General features: G+C 34.5%; 1 protein-coding gene across 2 annotated transcripts in view; it reads right to left on the bottom strand.

The window, feature by feature from the left end:
• Positions 1-24310, bottom strand: part of SOS1 (SOS Ras/Rac guanine nucleotide exchange factor 1) — a 162486-nt gene that overhangs the window by 27932 nt on the left and 110244 nt on the right. For both annotated transcript variants that reach the window (XM_003339775.4, XM_056793255.1), the window contains exons 9-11: positions 20120-20247; positions 18718-19370; positions 168-249 (exon numbers count right to left, since the gene is read on the bottom strand). In XM_003339775.4, the coding sequence (XP_003339823.2) occupies positions 168-249; positions 18718-19370; positions 20120-20247 (863 nt within the window). The remainder of the gene's footprint in view (positions 1-167; positions 250-18717; positions 19371-20119; positions 20248-24310) is intronic.

Raw genomic sequence — 24310 nt, 5'->3', positions numbered from 1 at the left:
TGCACTAAATTATGAAGAAGCAAACTATCAAGAAAAGGCTTATAACATAACACATTATAGTAAATGAGTTAATGTTCATATTGTGAAATTAGAATGTTTCTAAGAAATGCAAACTTGGCAGTTCAATCTTTATGTTTTAAAAACTATAAAACCTTAAATGCACACACCTCTCTATCAGAAGACTCAGTAGCTCTTGAGGCTTGCAGAAAGATCTATAAGTTGTAAGAAATGTCCGAACGAAATTGGGATCTAAAAGAGTAAGAAAAAGTTTATCTCTTTTACACCTTTCAGTCAAAACACCATACAACAGCAAAAATATTATCCTTGAGGTTAAAAGCAATATATAAACCTGCTAACAAATACTTCTATATATAGTATTTTAGCATTAACATATAATTGGATTTTGAAGTACCCTGTTAGTTTAAATGAATTTATTTGCTTCATATTTTAATACTAAAATGGAATAATAAAATACAAAAGAATCAAGTAATTATTGAGTACATTTTTTCACTAGCTGCTATGCTATCAGTGGACATAAAGGAATGGAGGTGAAGAATGAAACTACGCCATTTCTTGTTGGCTTTCCACTTACTAACAGGATTCCACAGTACTTAAATTTGGCCCATCTCCGTTCATTCTCCTTACATTTTCCCCATGGTGAGAGTGGAAGCATCAATAATACCAAAAGAAGTTTCCCAATTTCTAAACTATTTATGAAGTATTTTTTCTACCAAAGTAACAACAACATTGCATCTTGAAGAAAATAAGGGCAAGCTGGAATAGTCTCAAAAAACTTGAAACTGGTAAATGATTTGAGGAATTTATAGAACTTATCCTTAGTGACCACTAACAAAACCTCATTGAAGTTGGGGAAAAAAAGTAATAGTAGTATATCATTAAAGTTGGACTAAATTTGTTAAAACATCATTTTGAGTGGTTTACATACCCCTGATTTTGCAATAAAGACTTGTTATAATAATGGTTAAAATTTACATAGCTTTATTTTAAAAGCATTTTGTGTATAATACCTTATTTAATCCTCACAGCAAACCTTGTGAGGTTTACAATATGATAATGTTCAGTTTTAGAGATGAGGAAACCAAAAAGATGGCAAGTACTTGCCCATGGTCACGCAGCTAGGAAGTTTGAGGTCACGTTTGAACCCAAGTCCTCTTGACTTCAGGCCTACTCTACTGTGCCACCTAGCTGCTCCAGTTTTAATTAATAAATTAAAAAAAATTTCAATAGCTACCTTACTACTTAGTACTACTGATTCTCATCATTCATGGTAGTTATATCTATAAAGTTGCAGCAAGAATTGAATTAGTGAATAGGGAATCATTGCTCCTAAGGGAAATTTGGATGAGGTTCCTGCAAGCCTCTGGTCACAACACGGACTTTTCTGTCTTTCCAGAGTTGCTTCACATACCAATTGGGAAATTTCCTTCTCCTTTTTTTTCTGAATGTGCTGTACTGTTGACTCATTAATAGTGAATTCATGAATAATAGCACTATATCAAATAAATAAACAAAACAAAAAAAAACAAAAATCACAAAAATTTAAAAAAATATGGACTAAATAGATCACAAAAAGGATATTTGCTTTATCATATGAGAGCAGAAACAAGAAGGCAGAGCATTACCTTCTTCAGTTTTAACTGGGAATGTGTAGATAGGGAGACCTAACTTTTTCTCTGCTCAGTATAATAAATCTGTGAATGACCATATGAGCAGTGCAAGGTTTGATTTCTAGAGTTACAAATAAATTTTTGCAAGTAGGTGAATTAGCAAATATATAATCAGTGAATTACAGATATCAACTGCATTTCTGTTTAGTTCCTTTTAATTCAATTTGTATCAAAAGTTTCCTACTCTTTAGAGTAGAAGTCTCATACCTTTTCAATGAGTAAATCTAAATTTCATTAACTGAACTAGGAAATCCAATTTCAGCAAGGTCAGAAAGCCATGTTGGTGGATATTTAGAGCCACAGTTAGGTAGTCCTTGGACATTTTGCCATTCTTTTCTTTTTTCTTTTTGTTTTATTATTATTTTTTAAAATTGTATTTAGTCAATTTAGAACATTTTTCCTTGGTTACAAGAATCATATTCTTCTCCTCCCCTTCCACCACCTCTCCCCATACCCGACGTGCAATTCCACTGGGTATCACATGTGTCCTTGATCAGAAACCATTTCCATGTTGTTGATGTTTGCACTAGTGTGATCATTTAGAGTCTACATCCGCAATCATATCCCCTTGACCCATGTAGTCAAGCAGTTGTTTTTCTTCTGTGTTTCTATTCCCACAGTTCTTTCTCTGCATGTGGATCACGTTCTTTCTCAGAAGTCCCTCAGAATTGTCCTGGATTAGTGCAGTGTTGCTAGTAGAGAAGTCCATTACGTTCGATTATACTACAGTGTATCAGTCTCTGTGTACAATGTTCTCCTGGTTCTGCTCCTCTCACTCTGCATCAATTCCTGGAGGTTGTTCCAGTCTCCGTGGAATTCCTCCACTTTATTATTCCTTTGAGCACAATAGTATTCCATCACCAACATATACCATAATTTGTTCAGCCATTCCCCAATTGATGGGCATCCCCTCATTTTCCAATTTTTTTGCCACCCCAAAGAGCGCAGCTATGAATATTCTTGGACCTGTTTTTTTCCTTATTATTTCTTTAGCTGGATCAAAGGGCAGACAGTCTTTTAGCACCTTTTGGGCATAGTTCCAAATTGCCCTCCAGAATGGTTGGATCAATTCACAACTCTAACAGCAATGCATTAGTGTCCCAATTTTGCCACATCCCCTCCAACATTCATTACTTTCCTTTGCTGTCACGTATAGCCAATCTGAAAGGTGTGAGGTGGCACATCAGAGTTGTTTTGATTTGTATTTCTCTAATTATAAGAGATTTAAAACTTTTTCATGTGCTTATTGATAGTTTTGATTTCTTTATCTAAAAATTGCCTATTCATGTCCCTTGACCAGTTATCAATTGGAGGATTTTACCATTCTTTTCTAAACAACTTTTTGGGGACTTTAAGGACTAAATAATTTACAGGAGAAAGAAGGGCAAAGGCACTCCTATACATTGGGGGGAAAAATCTATTTTGTCTATGCACTATTATTTTTTTTTACTCAACTACAGGGAGTTTAAAAAATGCCAAGTTTTCAGATGTGTTTCTTGAATATCTTATTTTTTTTCTTTTTGTTTTATTTATTTATTACCATAATAAGATTATAAACTCTGTAAAAAGCAGAAATCTTGCTTAAACCACTACTTTGTAGGTGACTAATTCAGTGAGGGAAAAAGTTTGACTTTGAGATATTCTGGAATTTAATAAAACTTGAGTTTATAGTTAAAAGAAAGTTATTGGTTGTCCTGTTATGCCTGTTAAAAAACAAAGAAACATAAAACAGTACGATTCTACAGCACATAAAAATGTATGATCAAATAAATAAAATTCTCTGCAAAAAATGAAAATTTATGGAATAACAATGGGCATTTAATTGTATATTCAATTCCTACTGTTTTGCCAAATTTAACACATCTTCTAACCCTTTATCTTCTCCAAATTTCTTCATTTCTGATGGCACCACCACCTTTCTAAGGTCCTCACCTCAAAATAAGAAACAACTCCTAGCTAAGTCTTGGGTATAAAGTATATAAATAATAGGCATTTACAATTTGTTATGTTGAATTGAATCCCTGATTCTTCTTTACTTTTCTTTATCCTTTCTATTCCCATGTCCAATCAGTTTCCAAATTCTGTTGATTATACCTGAATATCTCTTGTATCCATCCCTTACTCTTCACTTATAATGCCATCACTTAAGTTCAAATCTTCATCATTTCTAGTTAGAATTATTTTTATAATCTCCTAATAAGAACTGGTCTCCCACAAACTTTAGTTTCTACTCTCTCTAATCCATCCTTCCACAAATGTCAAAATAATTTTTTAAGAAATAGGTACAATAACCACATAATTCCTCAAGAACTGTTATGGGATCTCAGGAACCTTAGAAGTTATGTGGAAGAAATTAAAACTATCCATACTTGTGTGAAAAAATGCATCAAATCACTATTGATTAGAGAAATGCAGATTAAAATAACTCTGGGAGGCCACATCACACCTATTAGATAGTCTAGCATGATTAAAAAGAAAAATGATAAATGTTGGAAAATTGGGACACTGATATACTGTTAGTGGAACTGTGAACTGATATAACCATACCAGAGGGAAATATAGAACCAGATTTAAAGGGCCATGAAATTATGTATACCTTTTGACTCAAGCAATACCTCTACTGAGGCTGCATCCCAAAGAGATCAGTGATAAGAGAGAAGGATCTACCTGTACCAAAATATTTTAGCAGTTCCTTTTATAGTGGCAAAGAACTGGAAACTGAGGGGTTTTCCATTACCTGGGGAATGGCTGAACAAGATGTGGAATATAGTTGTAATGGGGCACTATTGTGTTATAAGGAATGATGAATAGGGTGAGTTCAGAAAAACTTTTAAAGACTTATATGAATTGATGCAAAGGGAAGAGAGCAGAACTAGGAGAATGATGTACACAGTAACAGAAATATTATATGACGACCAATTGTGAAAGACTAAACCATAATCAGCAAAGCAAGTATCCATGATAACCATAAGGGATTCATGTTGAAAATACTATTCACAGCCAAAGAAAGAACTTTTGGAATCTGGCTGCAGATCAAAGCAGGCCATCTTCCTTGATGAGATTTCTATTGTATGTATGATGTGTTTTTTTTTTTGTCATGACATGAACAATATGGAAACAGATATTATATGAAAAAATATCAGACTATATATATAACCTATATCAGTATTTATCACCTCAAGAAGTGACATGGAGGGGGCAGCTGGGTAGCTCAGTGGATTGAGAGCCAGGCCTAGAGACAGGAGGTCCTAGGTTCAAATCTGGCCTCAGCCACTTCCCAGCTGTGTGACCCTGGGCAAGTCACTTGACCCCCATTGCCTAGCCCTTACCACTCTTCTGCCTTGGAGCCAATACATAGTATTGACTCCAAGACGGAAGGTAAGGGTTTATTTAAAAAAAAAAAAAGTGACATGGAAGGGAGGGAGAAAATATGAATTTTAAAATGCCAAAAAAAACCCAATTGTCAAAAAGTGTTTCTACATGTAAATGAAAACAATTTTTAAAAATAAATTTATAAAAAAAAAGAAATTATTTGGTATAAATCCCTCATTTTACAGAAGAGGAAAGCAAGGAAAGAAAAATTAAGCAACTGAAGAACTGGCATTAGAATCCAGAACCTCACCAAGTTCTCATCATTCTGTTTCTCTATTAGGTAAGTAAAACATGGCCCCTTGAAGGTATTTTTGCATCTTCACTCTCTAGCACAGTACCCTCAATGCAGCATATTTTTAATAAATGCTTGAAGTGAACTGCACCCAGGATAAAATACAAACTCCTTTTCCTGGCATTTTAAAGGCCCAATCTGCCTTTTCAGTCATATTTATGTTATTCTCTTCTTATCTTGCAACAAAATTGCAATACTAGCTCTTCTCCAAACATCATCATTTCTCTCCCCTCAGTGCATTTGTAGACTATGCCCCATATTTGGGACATACTGACTCTTATTCCCATCTTCTGGAAAAAAAATTTTTTTTTTTTGGTAAAAGGCTTAATTCAAATGCTACCCTTCTTTGTGAAACTTCTAAACCAGCTGTCTCAAAGTGTTTCTTCCTTCTGTAAATTTTTCTAGCATATCCATTAATGTCTCTCCTTCCTCTTATCCCCATCACACTACTCCGTATTATACTTAATCTCAGCAAAGGACAAACTGACAGGATCTGTCAATTTTAAAGTGTATATGTCCATGTCCAGTTCAGCACAGTTTAGATGCTTAGATGTTGAATTTTAATTGACCCAAGTACGGAATGTCCTCAGTTAACTAGTTGCTCCAACTTCAAATTTCTCCTGAGAGTTCCCTATTTCTATTAATGGGCATATTCTCCTAGGATAAAGGCTCCAAAGCTTGAAGCCATCATTCCTTCTTTTTTTTTCCTCCCCAAAACTATTCAAGTACCAAACCTTTCTACTTCAGTAACAATTCTTAAGACAGAAGGCAAACAGGATTAAGTGACTTGCCCAGGGTCACAAAGGTAGGAAGTATCTGAAGCTATATTTGAACCCAAGTTCTCTTGATTCCGAGCCTGGTACTCATTCTACTGTGCTACCTAGCTGTCCCTATAGTATGTTTTGACATCTTATCAACCTTGTTAATTCAGAGTTTTTAGTCCACTAAAATCTTTCCCTCATAGGAACTGCGTCTAAACTACATTTTTCTTACTGTACTTAAATAAGTGGTTTTTTTTTAAACTAAGTGTAGAAATTTACTTTCACTTCTGGCTAAATTTCTTTTTGAATTTTGGTTATTTTAGCCCAATGAGGTCTTTTTGGATGCTGATTCAATTATATTAAAACTTCCATTCAAGGTCCCCAATGCTCTGATACTAATCCCCTTTTCCCAGCATTTCTCTAAGTGTTCCCCATTTTGTTCAGTCAGCTATGCTATTCTTCCTTGAACATGATCCACATCTTCGTCCCTCTGTGACTCAAGATGTCTCTCATCACCCCCACCCCAAGCCCTGGACAAATTCTCTCCCATTCTTGCCTATTGAACTTATAATATTATCTTTGGATGCCAAGCTAAAACACACACACACACACACACACACAACTCATTTACTCTAAGAAACAAATTCTTGATTCTTCCAACAAATATGACTTCCCTCTCTCAATCTCTACTGTGCTTTTTACATTATTTAATATTACTTTATAAAAATTATTTAACACATTTTGCCCTGATTTTATTATTATTTTTGCCAGTACTTGCAATTTCATTGGCATGGGGAATTCTCAGTAATTCCTCCACCTCTTCCATGAAGATGAGCAACTGCCTTGGGCACTGAAACGTTAGGTGGCATGTCCAGTCACACAGCACCTATCAGAAGCAGGACTTTGGAAAAGAGATGCTTCTTCTCTTTGGCAAGACTAACTTGCTTATACTCTTATCCTTTATCCTTTTCCCTTCTAGGAAATGGCTCCTTCTATTATCTCTCCCCTCTCTCCCTATAAACACGCCTTTCAGCTTTAGGAGTCTTTTCACTTAATAATTCATTCTCTCTCTACTTCTCTATCCCTCTCCCTACCTTTCCCCCCACCCCCCATCAGACTTGAAAAATATCTTGTTGTTTGTTCTTCAGTTAAGAAGCATTCACTCACCTCCTATTCTTCTCAATCCCTTACAATTTGTCTTTTGAACCTATCACTTTCTTGGAATTGATCTTTGAGGTAATTAATAATCTTTTAATGATGTGTTAGTAAACCAGTAATCAAAAGCATTTGTTAAGGTTTTCCTCTGTGCCAGGCATTGGTGCTATGTCCTGGGCATATAAATTAAAAAAAAAAAAAAGCCTTTTTCTCTTATTTATTTTTGGAGCTTATTTTCAAATGGATATAATTCAGTGGCTGAGGCCTCAGCACATTCCTCTCCTTCCTGTATGTCCTTTCCCTCCTTTGACTTTCATGATATTGCTCTTCCTTGGTTCTCTTCTGGTCCAATCTGACCAGTCTTTGATGAATTATTATTCACGACCCAATTACTATCTGTGAGTGCTCTTGAAGGCTTCTCTATACTCTTTCTTAATGATCTCATCAACTCCCAGGCATCTAATCAACATGCCTATTCAGCTAAGTTACAGATCACAATAGCACAATCATCTGTAGAGTTTGTCTAGTTCAACTTTGTTATTTTATCAATGAAGACACCGACCCCCAGAGATTATAAATGAAGATGTTTGAACCCAAGAATTGATTCTAAATCCTGTGTTCTTTCCATTGTCTTTATTTTTTCCCCATAGTGTCAGTCCTAGATCATCAGCTGCCTAATGAGCTTCTACTTTTAAGATCTTAAGTCATATCAAGCTCAATAGCTTGAAAATGAGATGCCTTCCCCCTCCAAACCTGTGATCCTCTTCAAAATTCCACCATTTTTGATGAAGACATCAGTAATGATTAGTTACCCAAACTTATCCTTAATCCTTCACTTTTCTCCACTCTATGTACCCATTCAGTCACAAAATATTAGCAATTCATATCTTCCCTAGAGTATTTTTTTAATCTTTTCTTTTTAAATCCTTACCTTCCACCTTAGAATCAGTACTATGTATTGGATCCACAGCAGAAGAGTGTTATGGGCTAGGCAACAGGGGTTAAGTGACTTGCCCAGGGTCACACAGTTAGGAAATGTTTTGAGCCCAGATTTGAACCTAGGACCCTCCATCTCTAGGCCTGGCTCTCAATCCACTAAGTCATCTAGCTGTCCCCTATCTGGCCTCAGATCCTTCCTAGTTATGTGATGTGGAGCAAGTCACTTAATCCCATTGCCTAGCCCTTACCACTCTTTGGTCTTAGATGGAAGATAAGGGTTTAAAAAAAAAAAAAGTCTGCTTTGATACCTCAAGGAATTTTATTTGGGTTTCTGTCCAAGCTGCATTTTTTTTTCTTTAAGGCTTTGCTTATAAATGTTTTCAAGTCGTTTTCTTCTGGGCTTATATCTTGAGCTTCTCTGTTGTCATAATAGTAAAAAACAAAACAAAACAAACCAAACCCCCTTATTTTTTTATTTAGTTTCAATTCTAAGACAGGAGAGCAGCAAGGGGCAGGCAATTGGGATTAAGTGACTTGTCCAGAGTCTGACAGCTTTGAAGTGCTAAAGGCCAGATTTGAAACCAGATTCTATCCTATATCCAGATATCTATTCTATCCACTGTGCTACCTAGCAGCCCTCATAATAATTCTTTAAGGCGGAATTCTTCTGCTCATTCTTCCGGGCTCTACATTGGATTTTATTAGTGCTAGCTCTGAGCACTTTGGGGGGGATTTCTGGCTTGAGTTTCTGCCCTCTTGGGAATCTTCTGTTGTTTTCACAGTCCAAGCTGGGGGCCTGCAAGCTTTCTGCATTCCCAAAATGTAATATGATATGGGGTGAGATCTGCTCACTGTCTTCTTCTTCTCAGAGCCCTGCAAGTTCTTGTCCCAGGTTTGGGTCTGTTGGCTTGTCTCTGATTGGGTGTCAGTGGGTGCTGCTGGATTCAGCCACTATTAGGCTGCTGGAGACTCTGCCGGTTCAGTGTAAATGAACTGTAGACTCCCGTTTGGTCTGGGAATCTGGCCCAGCAAGTTTCTACCCTGGGCTAGAGGCTATATCTGCGGTCCTGCTTTGCCCCTGGGATTGGAGTCACACTCTTATCATTTGCTTCTTAACTTATTCTTTGCTCAGTATATAGCAAAGGCTGGCTTGTACCGCCTGTAAGAATTAAAATTAGAATTTGGGTTAATTCTTCCACACTCATTTGTGAAGAGCCCTAAATTGGCTCAACTTGCAACTGGCAAATGGATGGCAGAGCAGCCAGACAGCTGCCCAACTGCACCTGCTCTTGCACCTTGTGCTATTTCTCCTGGCCCCGGTGCTTCCTTCCTGGTGCCCAGTCTTGGCTCTCTTCCAGTTTCCCTCAGGCTGTAATACTCTGCACAGAGTGCTTCTGGAGAGACCCTGCTTGCAGAGTCTGCAGACCTATTTGTCTTCTTGAGCTGTCCTGGGTTAGAAAAAATGACTGACTGCGACATTTCCTTGATTTCCTGATCAGAATTCAGTTTCTTAGACCTTGGTGGAGAAGGGATAGCTAGGAAGTTAGGCTGTATTTCTTCTTGCTACTCTGCCATTCTGACTCAGCCTTTGCCCTGGCCCATTTTTAATAGCTTCCTAATTAACTTCTCTGTTTGAAGACTCTTTCCTTTTTAATCTATGCTCCACATAGATGCCAAAGTGATGGTCCTAAAGTATAGGAATGACTACCAATCCCTTGTCAAAAAGCTCTACTGAGATCCTATTGTGTCTAGGATTATATATAAATTTTTCATCTTGACATTTAAAGCTCTTTTCCATATGGCTCCAGCTTTCCCTTTCAGACATTTTACATTATTCCTCTTTGCATACTTGACATTCCCATTAAATTGGCCTCACTGGTATTCTATGGAATTTCATCTTGATCTTCTATAATTCAGAACATACCTAGAATGCATCCTCTTGCCTCACCTCTACATCTTCTGCCAGAAGCGCTCTCTCTGTCTCTGTCTCTGTCTCTGTCTCTGTCTCTGTCTCTGTCTCTCTCTCTCTCTCTCTCTCTCTCTCTCTCTCCGTCTCTCTCTCTCCCTCTGTCTCTGTCTCTCTCTCCCTCTCCCTCTCTCTCTCTGTCTCTCTCTCCCCCTCTGTTTTCCTCTCCTCCTTCTCCTGAAGTATAATGTTGTCTCCAGGAGGACAATTTGAGATTTCTGTTTTTATATACCCAGCATTAGCACAGTTCAGGCTTTAATAATTGCTTGGTGAATAGACTTGAAAAATAAACTTGAAAAGAAAGACCCCAAATCTTGTGATTAATTTCTGATTTCTCAATACTGGTCCTTGAACAGCACTTTGTATATAGTAGGTTCCTTGTAACCCACTTATAGAAGTATTATTTATCAACTTTCTTTAAATGAAATTGAAAAATTCAAACATAAAAATTCCAAAATATATATTGTTATTCTTACTTTTGAGAGGCTGAAGCTATTGATAGAGTAATTTTAAAACAATTAACACCCCCCCTCTACCCCATTCCCACCCCCATTTTGGCCAGATATTACATGTGTGTAATACCAAGCTAGGTTTTGGTGTCACATCTTTTATGACAAAGTTCCTCAAAATTTCTCATATAGGCCAAAACCCTTTAGAACAGCTTTAATGAGGTGCAAAATTAAACAAAGTAATTCATTACACATTACACTTTCTACCTGCTCTTTATTCTCTCTCTAGTTCTCCTCCTTTGATAGTTTAAGAATTTTATTAAAATATCTCAAAACAGCAGTACTGTTCAGATGCTAGATGTCCCTGATGGAAAGTAAACTTGCACTTTGGGCCCACAGAGAACTATGGGGTTCTCTTACCTAAAGCCTAGACCTCTAAGAAATGATATGCTTTCTGCTCACGTTAATGACCTTGATACATAACTGTTGAGATTTTTAACAGCAAACCACTTGTTCTTTCTGCGCCCTAGCTGCCTAATAAATGAATGAGTACAAAAGTATGTATTTTATCAATCTCAAGGAATCTGAAAGCAAAAGATTAGGCACTGCCAGTTTATAGAGTCCATTCAAATAATGACATTAATTTATTTAAATATCACAACAGCCCTCTGTGGTTAGCAGGATATCATCCCAATTTTACAGAAAAGGAAATAGGATATATACTAGGATCAACTAGTCCTCTTTCAGCAAGATCTCAGCTTTCCAACAACAAAAAGAAAGGCACCTATCTTTTAAAACATCAATATGCACTGAGAAAGGATACTAGTATTGTGCATACATTGACAGGGTTTTCAAGGAGAATGTTAGAGACTTTTAGGCTACTATTTCTCTGAATCTGGTGGTTTCTATGAACTGTCTCTCAGTTCTAAGATCCTAAACAGAAATCTTCATCACCACCTAATTATTTCCAAGAGTGACATAAGATAAACTTGTAGTTATAAAATGCTAAAATAATTGTTACTTATGTTTCAGTTATGTTAACTGAAAAAGGACATGAGATTAATTTTGATTGTCACCCTTAACAACACCTTTAACACCTTTAAAAGTGTTAGATAGTAACTGCTATAATCTTTCCTTTAAATCAGGCACACAGTAGGAGTTTCTGAAGCTGGAAGTAAAGCAACCACTCCCATTATCAACACTGTTATCACCGGATGTAAAAAGGCTAAAGGGTAAGCTGTTTTTAGCTAGAGTGGAAGTGAGTGGGAGCAAAGTCCTGCCACTACAGGGAAAAAAAATAGTAAAAGTAAAAAATAAGCCAAGCAAATTTGGCAATAGTTTAAGCATTCTTCCAAAGCAAATATCTCAATGATTGAATATTTGTAATGTTTCATTTTCATTATTTTGACATGAGGGTAATATAGAGATCTCCATTTGCCATCAAAAAGGGGGGGGGGGGAGAAGCTGTAAATGTTTTTGTGTTTGTTTTTTGATATATAGTGTTTCCCATGTTTGATCCACAGATTGGGTAATACTGCAGCTGGAAACATTTGACTTGGTGATATAAAGCATTAGCTCTATGCCTACTGCTATAATCTTTTTAAAAAATCCAATGTTGAAAGACAAGATACTTTTAATAGAACATAAAGTTAGAATTGCTTACTTTTTTTTTAAGGAAATGTTAAATGTTTAATTTTATAGACACTCTGCTGGTCCAGTAGCAGAAGTTACTTAAAAACATGATTTAGTGAGGCAAGTGAAGTTTAACAAATCAAAATACGACAGAGGCTAAATTATGGTTTATTCATGTCAGAAGTTCAACTGCTCTCTTCATTTTATTTATTTTTACATGGATACCTCCCACATCTCTTCTCTACCATAACATACTGATTCAAAATAGAAACACAATTCACTGACTTCTGAGTATTGTTATACGTCCACCATACTCTGGCAAAGAACATTTCTGGGGTCCAAGTTTCCAAATTCTATGGATAATATAACTATTATCCTGTGATATCTTTGATGGTTCTGTCTTTTCCCTCACTACATATAATCACAGTCTCTGTGCCAGTCATAATTACTTGCTGGTCTTTTCTCAAGACTCATTCTTCTTGCTCTCTCTACTGCATTTAACATTATCCTTTCTGACTCTGTCCCTCCTTTTTTCTCCTAGGTTTTCTTCCTCCTGATCACTTCTCAGTCTAATCACTTCTATTTTGCTGGTTCATCATACAAATCATGCTCCTTAATGAGTGTTCCTCAAGGCTCTGTTGTCCTGGGCCTTCTTCCCTTTCTCTAGGTTCTTTGTCCTGAAGACTTTATCAGTTCCCATCACTTTATTTTTATTCAGTTCATCTGTAGGTCCATACATACAACTCCAATCTTTTTCTTCAGCTCTAGTCCAGCACCAGTTACTTAATGGACTTTTCAAACTGAATGTACTGGGGAACTCTTAAACTCAACATATTCAAAACATCATCTCTTCCCTCCTCTTCTAAACCTTCCTCTTTTTCTCAAAGGTATTACCATTTTTCAAATCACCCAAGTTTATAACACTGGTGTACTTTTAACTCCTCATTTGCTTTCATACCACCTATTAAATATTAAAAAATTTAAAGTCACCAACACTTAAATTTCTCTCTACAATATCTCTCCCATTTTGACCCCTTCTCTCTAATCACCTAGCCATTACTTACTTTTTCCTAGAGCAGAGATCTCTAAGAAAGAGCCATGATTACCTAGAGGGCCTTGACATGATCCCTAATGGGGTATGATTAACAATTGATGGGTAGGAATATACGTGCTGGTACCCTCTCTCCTTCCTTCATATTTAATTACTTTGCATTTTTTATATGCACATACATATGTACATACGGTCAGTTAGTCAAAAAGGATTTACTAAGCATCTACTATATGCCAGGTATGGTTCTAAGTACCGAGAATACAAAAATATGCAAAAAACAGTCCTTTGTTCTCCAGGAGCTTACAATCTATTAAGAAGCCCAAACCTAATGTTGTCTCCCTTAATAGAATATAAGCTTCCTGAGATTAAATATTTTTTGGTATTTATGTTCCCAAACAGTGCTTGATGACAAGATGATTGATTGTATCTGTCATACACAACTTCTTTAGTCCCACTTCCACGTTGTTACTCTGATGTTCTTCTCCTTAGTGTTTTCAATTATAACTTTAATTATTTCTTTAACAGTTTTTGGTTCTAGGTTATCAATGGCAAAACCATTTTTTACTTCTGTCATTAGTAATGCTTTAAAATAACTTTCATTAGACAGACCTTTCATTTACTTCAATCAGGCTGTCTCACTGGCAAGCCCCACCTGGAATGTTCTCCATTCTCATCCATACTTTCTGGCTTTCCTCAAGTCCCAGCTAAAATAGCATCTTCCATAGGGACCCTTTTCATATCCCTTTTATTTCTAGTGTCTTCTTTCTACTGATTGTTTCCAATTTGCCCTGTCTATATCTTGTATTAAGTTTGCATGTTGTCCCTTCCAATTGAACTGTGAGCTCCTTTAGAGGAATTAACTTTTACCTTTCTTTTTAGCCCCAGCACTTAGAATACTATCTGGCTCATGGAAAGTGATTAATTAATGCTTGTTTGCTGACTTTACCAAGACATCATTGACTATGTTATCTTTCCTACTAGGTTTTATTAAAACAACGCCAGGGATTTACTTGAATAGTGGGTCTTGGTCTGGTGGTATAGTCCAGTCTTTGCAAGAGTATGGCAGATGCAGTACAAAGAATGTATACTATAGAATCATTTGTTTAGGTCAAGTACAACCTCTCTATCCCTTCATAACCAAACCCTGCTAATCAGGATGTCTGTTCATGTGATAATTCTCCCTTTAACACAGCCATTTAAAAACGTTAGCAAGAAACAATAAGCTACTCAAGAAGGATTTATAAACAATTACTTTTGAAATCCTTAAGAAAGGAAACAGCAGCAAAGCTGACGCACAAACACTTTTTAACATATCAGAGAGTTTTAAAAATAGAACTGCTCTGCCTTATAGATCAAAAATTACTCAAAGATGAAAAATTAAGCCATTCTAATCACTCATTTGCAACATGCAACAGTCCAAGTTGTTTTATTGTGTGTAAGTATATAAGGCCAAAAAATATTTTATGTAAAAATACCAACTGTCTTTTTAATTTCCCTAGGTTCTCATATACTACTTCTATTCTTGATAAAGGAGGAAAAAAATGTTCCCTATGCACAGGAAACACCTTTTTCCCTACTTCAGCGTAAAAACTTTTATTTTCAATATAATAACAGTTCTGCGTTATTAGTCTTACTTCAAGGTCATCACCTTTTGCCAAAAATAGATTACAAAACCAGGCACAGTACCATATGAATGTATTTATTTTTCGTTATTTATTAATAGTGTTTTTTTGCATTCCATTTTCCTTACTTTTGAACCACATTTTCTTAGATATTTTTCATGGTTTTTGACTAGCTCCACTCTTAAACCAAAGTTACTCAGTATAAAATATATATTTAATTTGGAGGATCTTTCTGAGTTCTATGTAAGAACAATTTTACTCCATCTACAACAGATGCTAGCTGGTTGAATCATTTACAATCTGGATATTTTTATGGTTATCTTTTTTGGTAAAAACTCATCACAATACTGAAATATGATCAAATGTTCCATGATGTGGTGATTCTTCTTGCCTTTAGACTCTGATAAAGCCAATCCCATCAATCTCTGAGCCATTCTTCTGTTTCACAACTTCTTTTTGTCTTCTGATTTTGTTTACAGATGAGGACTGACAGAATTCAGTTCCTATAGAAGTTTTTCCACCAACCAAAAAAGGATGCCACATTTAAAGTATGATAGCTAAATTAATATATATAGTCTAAAAATTGTTGATTCCCTTTTTCACTCTTGCCATTGTCCTCACATCAGTTGAACACGAGTGGAAGGACATGGATAAGAGCTTCCCAGGCTAGGTAGGTGTTGCTGACTTGTGAGCTATATGATCAGAGAGGAACAGCTGCATCAATGAATTCATTAATACATATTAATGTCAAGTGCAAGTCACTTATGACAAAAAAAAAATTATCCATATTCTAAAAACAAGCAAGAAATCCTCGATTTTACCTAAAATCCAATATATCAAACTTTCTATTTCCACTCTATCTAGTATCCAAGTTCAGGCCCTTGTTACCTCATTTGGACTAATGTAATAATAGTATCATAATTATTCCCCTGCCTTTCTGTGCTGTGTTCCCCTCACCTTCTTATTTGTCTTTTAACTGAGGTGACAAATTAGTCTTCCTAATGCACAGGGCAGGGACTGCTTTTTTGCTCAAAAAAACTTTAGTGCAATTCCTCACTGTCTACCTGAGTATGAAATACAAAGTGATCTGGGGGCAGCTGGGTGGCTCAGTGGATTGAGAGTCAAGCCTAGAGATGCAAGGTCCTAGGTTCAAATCTGACCTCAGACACTTCCTAGCTTTGTGACCCTGGGCAAGTCACTTAACTCCCCCCACCCATCCCCCATTGTCTAGCCCTTACTGCTCTTCTGCCTTGGAACCAATACATAGTAATGAAAAAGAAAAAAGAAAAAATAAGAAAGAAAAAAATACAAGGTGTTCTCCAATCTGGTAGCTATTTACCTTTCTAGCTTTATTTAGAAATATACACACCCCCTTTAAAAACTGTTATAATCAAACCAGACTATTTATTGCTCCCCCATCAAATTCTGCTTCTGCCTGTATCACTTGAACATGCTGCCATGTCTAAGCTAAATATACATTACTAGCCCTCATCCAACCAAATGGAGACATTTCCTGCTCCCTAGAAAAGATATTCTTTCTCCTAACTATTCCTTTGCATAGGATATGTCTCAATCAATCAACAAGCATTTAAAATCAACTATGTACCAGTAGGTGCCGTGGATACAATGACAAAAATGAAACAGTTCCTGTCCTTGAGGAGTTTATATTCTACAGGAGAGAGAATATGTACATCAACATATACCTATTTAAATATATACAAAACTTTAACAAGTTTATTTTGGTCTCTCATGTTTGGAATGCTCTCTCCTCTTGAAAACCTTTGTTCCTTTCAATACTGTCTTTAACTCAGGTACTACTCCCTGCTCCCAATCCTCTCAAATCACTGTGCTTTTACTTTTGTATATATTGTATATTATTAGTGAACATACATAGCAGAATGTAAACTCACTCAAGGCAGAGCCTTTCTTAATTTTAAAATCTGTATTCCCATTACATAACATAAAAATATTTGTTGATTACTTTTCTAAAAGAAGAGATTTAAATTTTAGGTCCAGAAAGAGGAGAAATAGCTCTGTTTATACAGTAATACTCTAATTAGTTAAATCTTTAGTATGCAAGCTTTTTTATGTCTGGTTTGCAATATGTAAATAATGAAAATCACTTTGGTCAAACCAACATATATATAAAATCTATAGCAAAATCTGCAACTAGTAAATTCCCTATTAAATAATATATGATGACATCTTTAAATATTTTATAGAATTATAGATTTTGAGCTAGAAGCACCACAGAAAAAGTTTTCAAAAAAGAAAAAAAAGTTGAGTAGTTTCCTTCATATTAGACAGATAAAGAAACTCAATTTCACAGATATTAATTAATTTTCCCAATGTCACATAATTGGTAATTGACAAAGTGAGGATTTGAATCCAAGTAATTTGACTCCATATTCAGCACTTGGGAATTTAAACTGATTTAATATCATTAGTTTAAGTGAAACAAAATTAGTATAACAAATCTGAGGGGGGGAAAATGATGTAATAGATTCAAAAGTCTAATGAAAATAGTGTTCAAAATTTACTCACTCTTTAATAACTAGGTAATTGCTTTATTAGTCATCTTAAAGTACTTTATGGTCCTTGGATCATGAAAAATCTAATCTCAGAGGCCTCTTCCAATTCCCCAAACCAAATTCCATTATTTTAATCTATTTATTTGCTTTCAGAGATGACACCTACAAAGACTTATACATAGAAAGGGTATTTTTAAAAATGTAATTAATAAAGTAATAGTATCAAAAAAGGAATGAGATATTTTCTAATGAAAAGTAAATAATGTATCCCTTTATAATGTTAACTCAAACGAATGCAATTTTATTGTAGGAACTCAAGAAAGTCTAAAAATTTAAAACTTAGGAGAATTTTGCCCATCACATGCTTTTGTCAACCTAAGAAACAAACATATTTGCAAGAAGTAATAATAACTGAGGATAGGAAAAAAACATGCAAGTTATTTGGGGATTTCTTGCTCTATGGGAAAGGAAACAGGTTTAAACTTAGTCTCATGAAGCACCTAAATTCATTAATTTTAGCTGAGGTTCTACTCGGATTTCAAACCTTAAATTTAGTTTCATTTAAATTTAGTTAAATTTTAGTTTCTCTATTGAATTTATTTATTTTTGGTTAATAATCAATATTATAAAAACTTACTATTAAAAGGTAGTATCATTCATTGTATCTGCAAAATATCAGACTACATAGAGCAGTGTTGAGAAAACTAAAAATCTTAATTTAATGCCCAGAAAATATTAAAAATAAAAATTTCTTTCATAACTTCTAGCTTTAAAGAATGAAGCACCTTCTCCCCAAAAACATATTTGCTCTATCACTGTAATTTCACAATGAAAATGCTATCTACATTAATTCAGGTTAAAACACAGTACTAACAATGATGAGAGAGAAAGAAAAAAGTATGTGTTTGATAACACGTAGTCTGGGTTTTGCCACTTTGGTTCTGTCACAGGGGGGAAACTACTATCTTCCTAAGCCTCAGTTCCCTAATGTGCAATATATGGATACCAACTATCCCATCTATCTAATAGGATTATTGTGAAGATAAAATGAAATGTGAAGACATTAAAAAAATTTTGAAACACAAGCCTTCTAAGGGTATTATTATTAAATAAAATATAGTGCTATGGAAGGATAATCATAGATAAACTGGAACAAAATAAGAAAAAAAATTTAAAAGGGAGTCATGATATTTTCTTATTTTAAGGAGAGTGATCTTAAAAGAGAAAGATTAAGGCAAGTAGCTGCTTGGGTTTCTTACCAGCATACATATGGTAGGTGAGTCGCTCTATAAGTTTAATAACAGTTCCTGCTTTGATGATTGGAATTCCAGATTTGGGTTGCATGTTTTCTTCAAATACAATATTTTCTTCAGAGTCTGGTTCTGCAAATCTATAAAGATCAGAACTTGGAAGCCTCATCTGCTCCTCCTTTTCTTCTTGTAACATTGTTACATCCAGCATCCTTTCTAGAGTACTGCGGTATTGTAAGGATATCAATGCTGCCATCCAGTTGTTTTTCTCCTCAGCAGACTTGGCAGAAAATATAACACTTTCATCTTTTAAAATTATTTCAAAGGCATGCTTGTATTCATTAGTGTCATCTTTATCATTGATTTGTACCTTGCGCATAAAAAACTTCTCTTTGAGACGATACTCAGCATTGCTAGCACCAGGAAGTCTTGGCTGACCATGATTTGATTTACAGCAAATCATTAAGCCATCAAAGAGAAAGATATGTCTCTCATGTTTGGCACCTACACGAGTAAGGGTTCCTTCCATGATAAACTCATTGCAACACTGTCCAATGTCTTTTCCCTCCCAACCATCAATGTTCTTCTGAATTTCGTTCATTTTCTTTATTGCTAGTTGTTTCCCCTTCATCTGTTGGCTATAAAATCGACATGCAGATTCACTGGGAGAAAGAAAAGTATAATTAGTATACCAAAAAACATGACCCACAACACGCACACACACACACACACACACGTTTAAAAAAAAAAAGGGACCCAGTAAGTAAATCTTTAAAAAAAAAATTAAAGTTATATTGATGTTTTTATAAATTAAGCTTAAAGGTATTTATCTGTTCCCAAAGAGATAAAACTGTATAATTATTAAAAGTTTACAATTAATAAAACACAGTAAAGAAAATTAGTAGTTGCTTTTAATGGTGATCTATTTCTGAGTAATTATTTTAATCTTAGCTGCCAAATATGTAACTACAATAATTCTCTGATCAGTATCTGACAATATAGCACAGATTTTTGTAGAAACATTTAAAATATCTTTAAGAAATGGGAAGAAATAGCAAATTGATTCTGGATTGAGTGATAAAATTTATTTTTAAAAAGATGCTGAGTGTTACTTTGACAAAACAACAAAGCAGTGAAGAAATTCTAACCTATAAGGAAAGCTTTGCCTGTCCTTGTGCTCACCAGTTAGCTCTCAGGAGTCCTGACTAGAAGCACACTGGGAAAACACATAAATATGAAAGCTTTTTTAAACAATAACATATTCTCTTGGCTTTGATGTCACTTCCTCTCAAAGACCAAGCTTGTCACTAAAACTATTTTCCTCATTGTTTACTTGAGGAGGAAACTAGGAACCCTGAATTTATAGCACAGCATTCAGGGTGAAAAGCAGGGAAAAAATGGAAACATTTACCTCAGTCTCCGTTTTGCAAGACTCTTGGAACATATTCTTTCCATACTGCTCTGAAGGTTAAGCAAAGCAGTGATTGCCTGTTTCAAACATTCTTTGTCTTCCTGGTCTTCACTCTTTTCTTCTAATTGCTGCAAAGTAAAAAAAAAAATCTGAACCAGGAGAACAATTGTGGGAAAAAAAAATTTATTATCTGTAAGGATGAAGATGACATACATTCTCTACTTTTCCTTAGCATATGACTAAAAAGTTAAAAAGCATTTTTTTAAACCATGTGAGCATTTTTAAAAAGTTGCATTGTCAGAAGAAAAGAATGGGAGGTATGTGAGAGATGTTAAAAAAGTGGAAATGACAGAACTTGGCAACTGATTGGATAGTGAGGGTGAGAAACAACTTTTAAAAAATGATTACACAACTGTTCTCCTACCTTTTCATTCTTATAATACCTTACTTCCTTCCACATTGTACTCTATGATCCAATGATACCGGACTCCTTGCTTCTTCTCTCCCATGACCCACAACCTTATGGTTGTTTCTTCCCTTTGTCTGGAATATTCGCCCCCCTCATCTCTGCTTCCTAGCTTCTTTCAAGTCTCAGCTAAAGTTATGGAAACAGCCTTTACTCTAAGATCACCTTCATTTTTATTTTGTGATGTGTGTATGCTATTTTATGAGTATACATTACGAGCTCCTTGAGGGGAGGTTATTGTTTTTTTGTATCTCGACACATAGTAAGCACTTAACAACTATTAGTTGACAACTTATCATTATTATCCTCAATATCTTAAATTCCTTTCTTATTAAAATATATAAAATATGAAAACCCCCAAAATTATTTCTATAAAACTCAGGGATAAATATAAACTATATTAGTTGTAGTTCAATATTCTTACATGATTTACAACTTTCAGTTACAAAAAAAAAAGCATGTGTGTATACAGACACACACCCCTTCTGTGTTCACTAACAAAATAAGCACTTTGCAAATGAGAGTATACTATTTCCAAGCCATGCTAAGAGGTCTAATTTGCATGGTTTTAATAGACTGTTTGCCTTGACAATAACAACATAGAAACTGTTTTCATATATCTACTTAGTACTTGTGGGGAAGGGATATGCTATCATGATATTGTCAGTTAGCATATAAGGAAGCTACTTCTCAACACACAACCTTCAAAGAAAATGAAGAGAAAAAAACTATAGTATATGCATTATGGAAAAGTCAATGAAATACCTTTTACTTATATGTATGTTTTTTTACTGCTACCACCCAGATTAATTGGAAAAGCCTGACATCAAGATAATATTCAAGATATGGTCATTATTTTAGCAACTTTCTAAGAAGGCTAATTGAAGAGCAGAAGCTTAAAATATAGCCTCATTTTAAATTCTATTATCCTGTGCTCTTTACTCCCTTCATGTTGGGATAGTAAGAATTTTAAACTGAGGAGATAAACAAGGCTTTACTTACTACTTCATAAAATATTCAAAAGTAATGTAAGAACAAACAATGGAATACATTTAAAACAAAGAGCAAAATTCTGAACTTCAAAATGCAACAATGAAAAAAATAATAATTTTGAAACTTAATTTTTCAGAAATAAAGTTAAATGAGAGCTAGGTATACTAGAGCACAGGTGTTCAATTTCAAAGTGAGAATGACAATGAAGCAAAAATGTGAAAATGTCTTATTCTTATTTCTTATTCTGCTCATTAAAAAAATTAAAATTGCTAAGTATTATAATATTCATAGAAAAAATAATCAAAATCTCACAATATTCTATCATGATAAAAAAAGAATATAATCAAGGACATTCAGTAATTCCATCTACTAATCTTAAAAGAAATCAATGTCTGAGAAATCAATTTACTCTTTAACATGTAACTCAGTAAATTATGCAAAGCAATTAACATATTAAAATACTAAAACTTTAAAAAATATTTAATATAAAAATGGACAAAACAAAGGCAATCAAATTTTATAAAATGTCATTTTTACCTTCATAGCATTAGGCAAGCTTCTAAAAGCAAATTTCAAAGTAACAAGGCTCACTTCTAGTTAAAAAAGGTGTTTTTGAAAATCATCAGTTCTCTCCTGTCTTTTATTTTATATAGATAGCCTAACCTGGAAATGGATGCATGCTAATGATTCAAGATAACAATCACAAAAGTCTGGCAATTGTTGCTAAGGAAACAACCTGTGACAGCTAATATGTAAATGAGACCTCAACAAGTATGGATCCTCATGTTACCACAGTGATATTTAATACCCTGGTTTTTCAAAATTATCTATTTAATAACTCGGTGCAATAATAATACTCCCAATTGTATAAATACAGCATATAGAAAAGATTTTTAAAATAATCAAGTAACTTGATAATATTTCCACATGAGAGATTAAATTGAAACGGTGTAGGGAATTATATCCACAATTGAATGGAAATCTAAGTGCTTTGTGGAGATGACCAATATTTTTCAACAGTTAAGGGAGTCACTTTTAACCCACCTTGGTAATTAAAAAGCACTAGAGGAAGTATGTAAAATGGTATTTATTAAAATTAAGTAATGAGAAATGACCAGCTGAGACCCTATTTCAGTAGTTGCTAAAAAAAAAAAGGAAAAAACCACTTGGAATTATTTGAGAAAAGTTACTGAACTATTCAAACCCAATGAACTAACAATGTCATTATAGACAAATATACCAAGGAAGTGATAAGAAGGAAGAAACACATGTCATAAACCATATGTACCAAATTAAATAAAGTAGTACTTTTTGGAGCAATGAAAACAAGAAAAAAGGGGTTTCCATCTATAGAGGGATGATGGTTGAATAAACTGTAGTAAAGAAATGTAATAGAATTTTATTTGTCTATAAAAGTGAGAAATACGAAAAACCCATGAGTTGATATAGCTTAGCAGAATAGGTATAAAACTTTACTCAAGTAACAGACTCCCTGAAAATTAGAATGGATAAAATTAAATTTAAACACTGCTTTGGACAAGAAGAAATATTAAAACAAACTTAAAATATAAGAAAACAAAGTATCTCATAATTAAAAAAAAACAATACAACACAAACTTGGTGTGGAAATTAAATGAAAGTTAATTTAAGAATGAATGAGTAACCTGAAAACTATGAACCAAAAAAAGGAGAGCATATTTCAACAAATCATGAAAAAAAAAAGAGCAAAGTAGAGAGAGTACTCAGCTGAACTTTCTCCACATTCCCCTCTAAACAAATTTTAAAATAATGTCTCATATAGAATTCTGGAGTGGCAGAACCAACAAAAAGATAGGCTGACATGATCTTCCTGCCCAAGATGATTTAGGCATTTGGAAGAGAAACCAATGACTTGAATTGGACAAATGGAAGTTAATGACTCTGTGAAACATCAAGAAACAATAAAACAAAGTCAAAAGAATGAAGAAGTTTAAGAAAATGTGAATTATCTCATCAGAAAAAGAACTGACCTGAAAATACATTGAGGAGGCATAATTTAATAATTATCAGGCTACAGGAAAGCTATGATCAAAGAAAGGGCTTAGACATTACATTTCAAGAAAAACTACTCCAATTCCAAGAACGAAAGGGTAAAATAGAAAGTGAAAGAAACCACCAATCATCAATTGAAAGAGATTTCAAAATAAAAACTCCTAGGAATATTATAACCAAATTTCAGTGCTCCCAATCAAAGAGAAAATACGTCAAGAAGCCAGAAAGAAATCATTCAAATACTATGGAGTCACAGTTAGGATCACACAAGCTTTGGCAGCTATCACATTAAAGGAGTGCTTAAAATAAAATCTTCTGAAAGATATGAGAATTACAACCAAGAATAACCTATCTAGCAAAATGGATTATAATTCTTTAAGAAAAATGTATATTTAATGAAATAGAGGACATTACAGCATTCCTGATGAAAAGACTAGAGCCATAGAAAATGTGACTTTCAAGTTCAAAACTCAAAAGAACAATATAAAGATAAACCTTGAAGAGAAATCATAAGAGATTCAATAAGATCAAACTATTTGCCTTTCTCTATGAGAAGATGATACATTTAACTTCTAAGAACTTTATCATCATAAGGGCAGTTAGAAGGATTCCACAAAGAAAAGAGGGAGTGTGAGTGAACCAGCTGTTAGGATGATGTTTTAAAAAATGTATAGATGAGAAAAAGGGATGCTCTGGGAGAA

The sequence above is a fragment of the Monodelphis domestica genome, chromosome 1, assembly GCF_027887165.1.
Source record: "Monodelphis domestica isolate mMonDom1 chromosome 1, mMonDom1.pri, whole genome shotgun sequence".
NCBI lineage: Eukaryota > Metazoa > Chordata > Mammalia > Didelphimorphia > Didelphidae > Monodelphis > Monodelphis domestica.
This window is presented reverse-complemented; position numbering and strand designations above follow the sequence as displayed.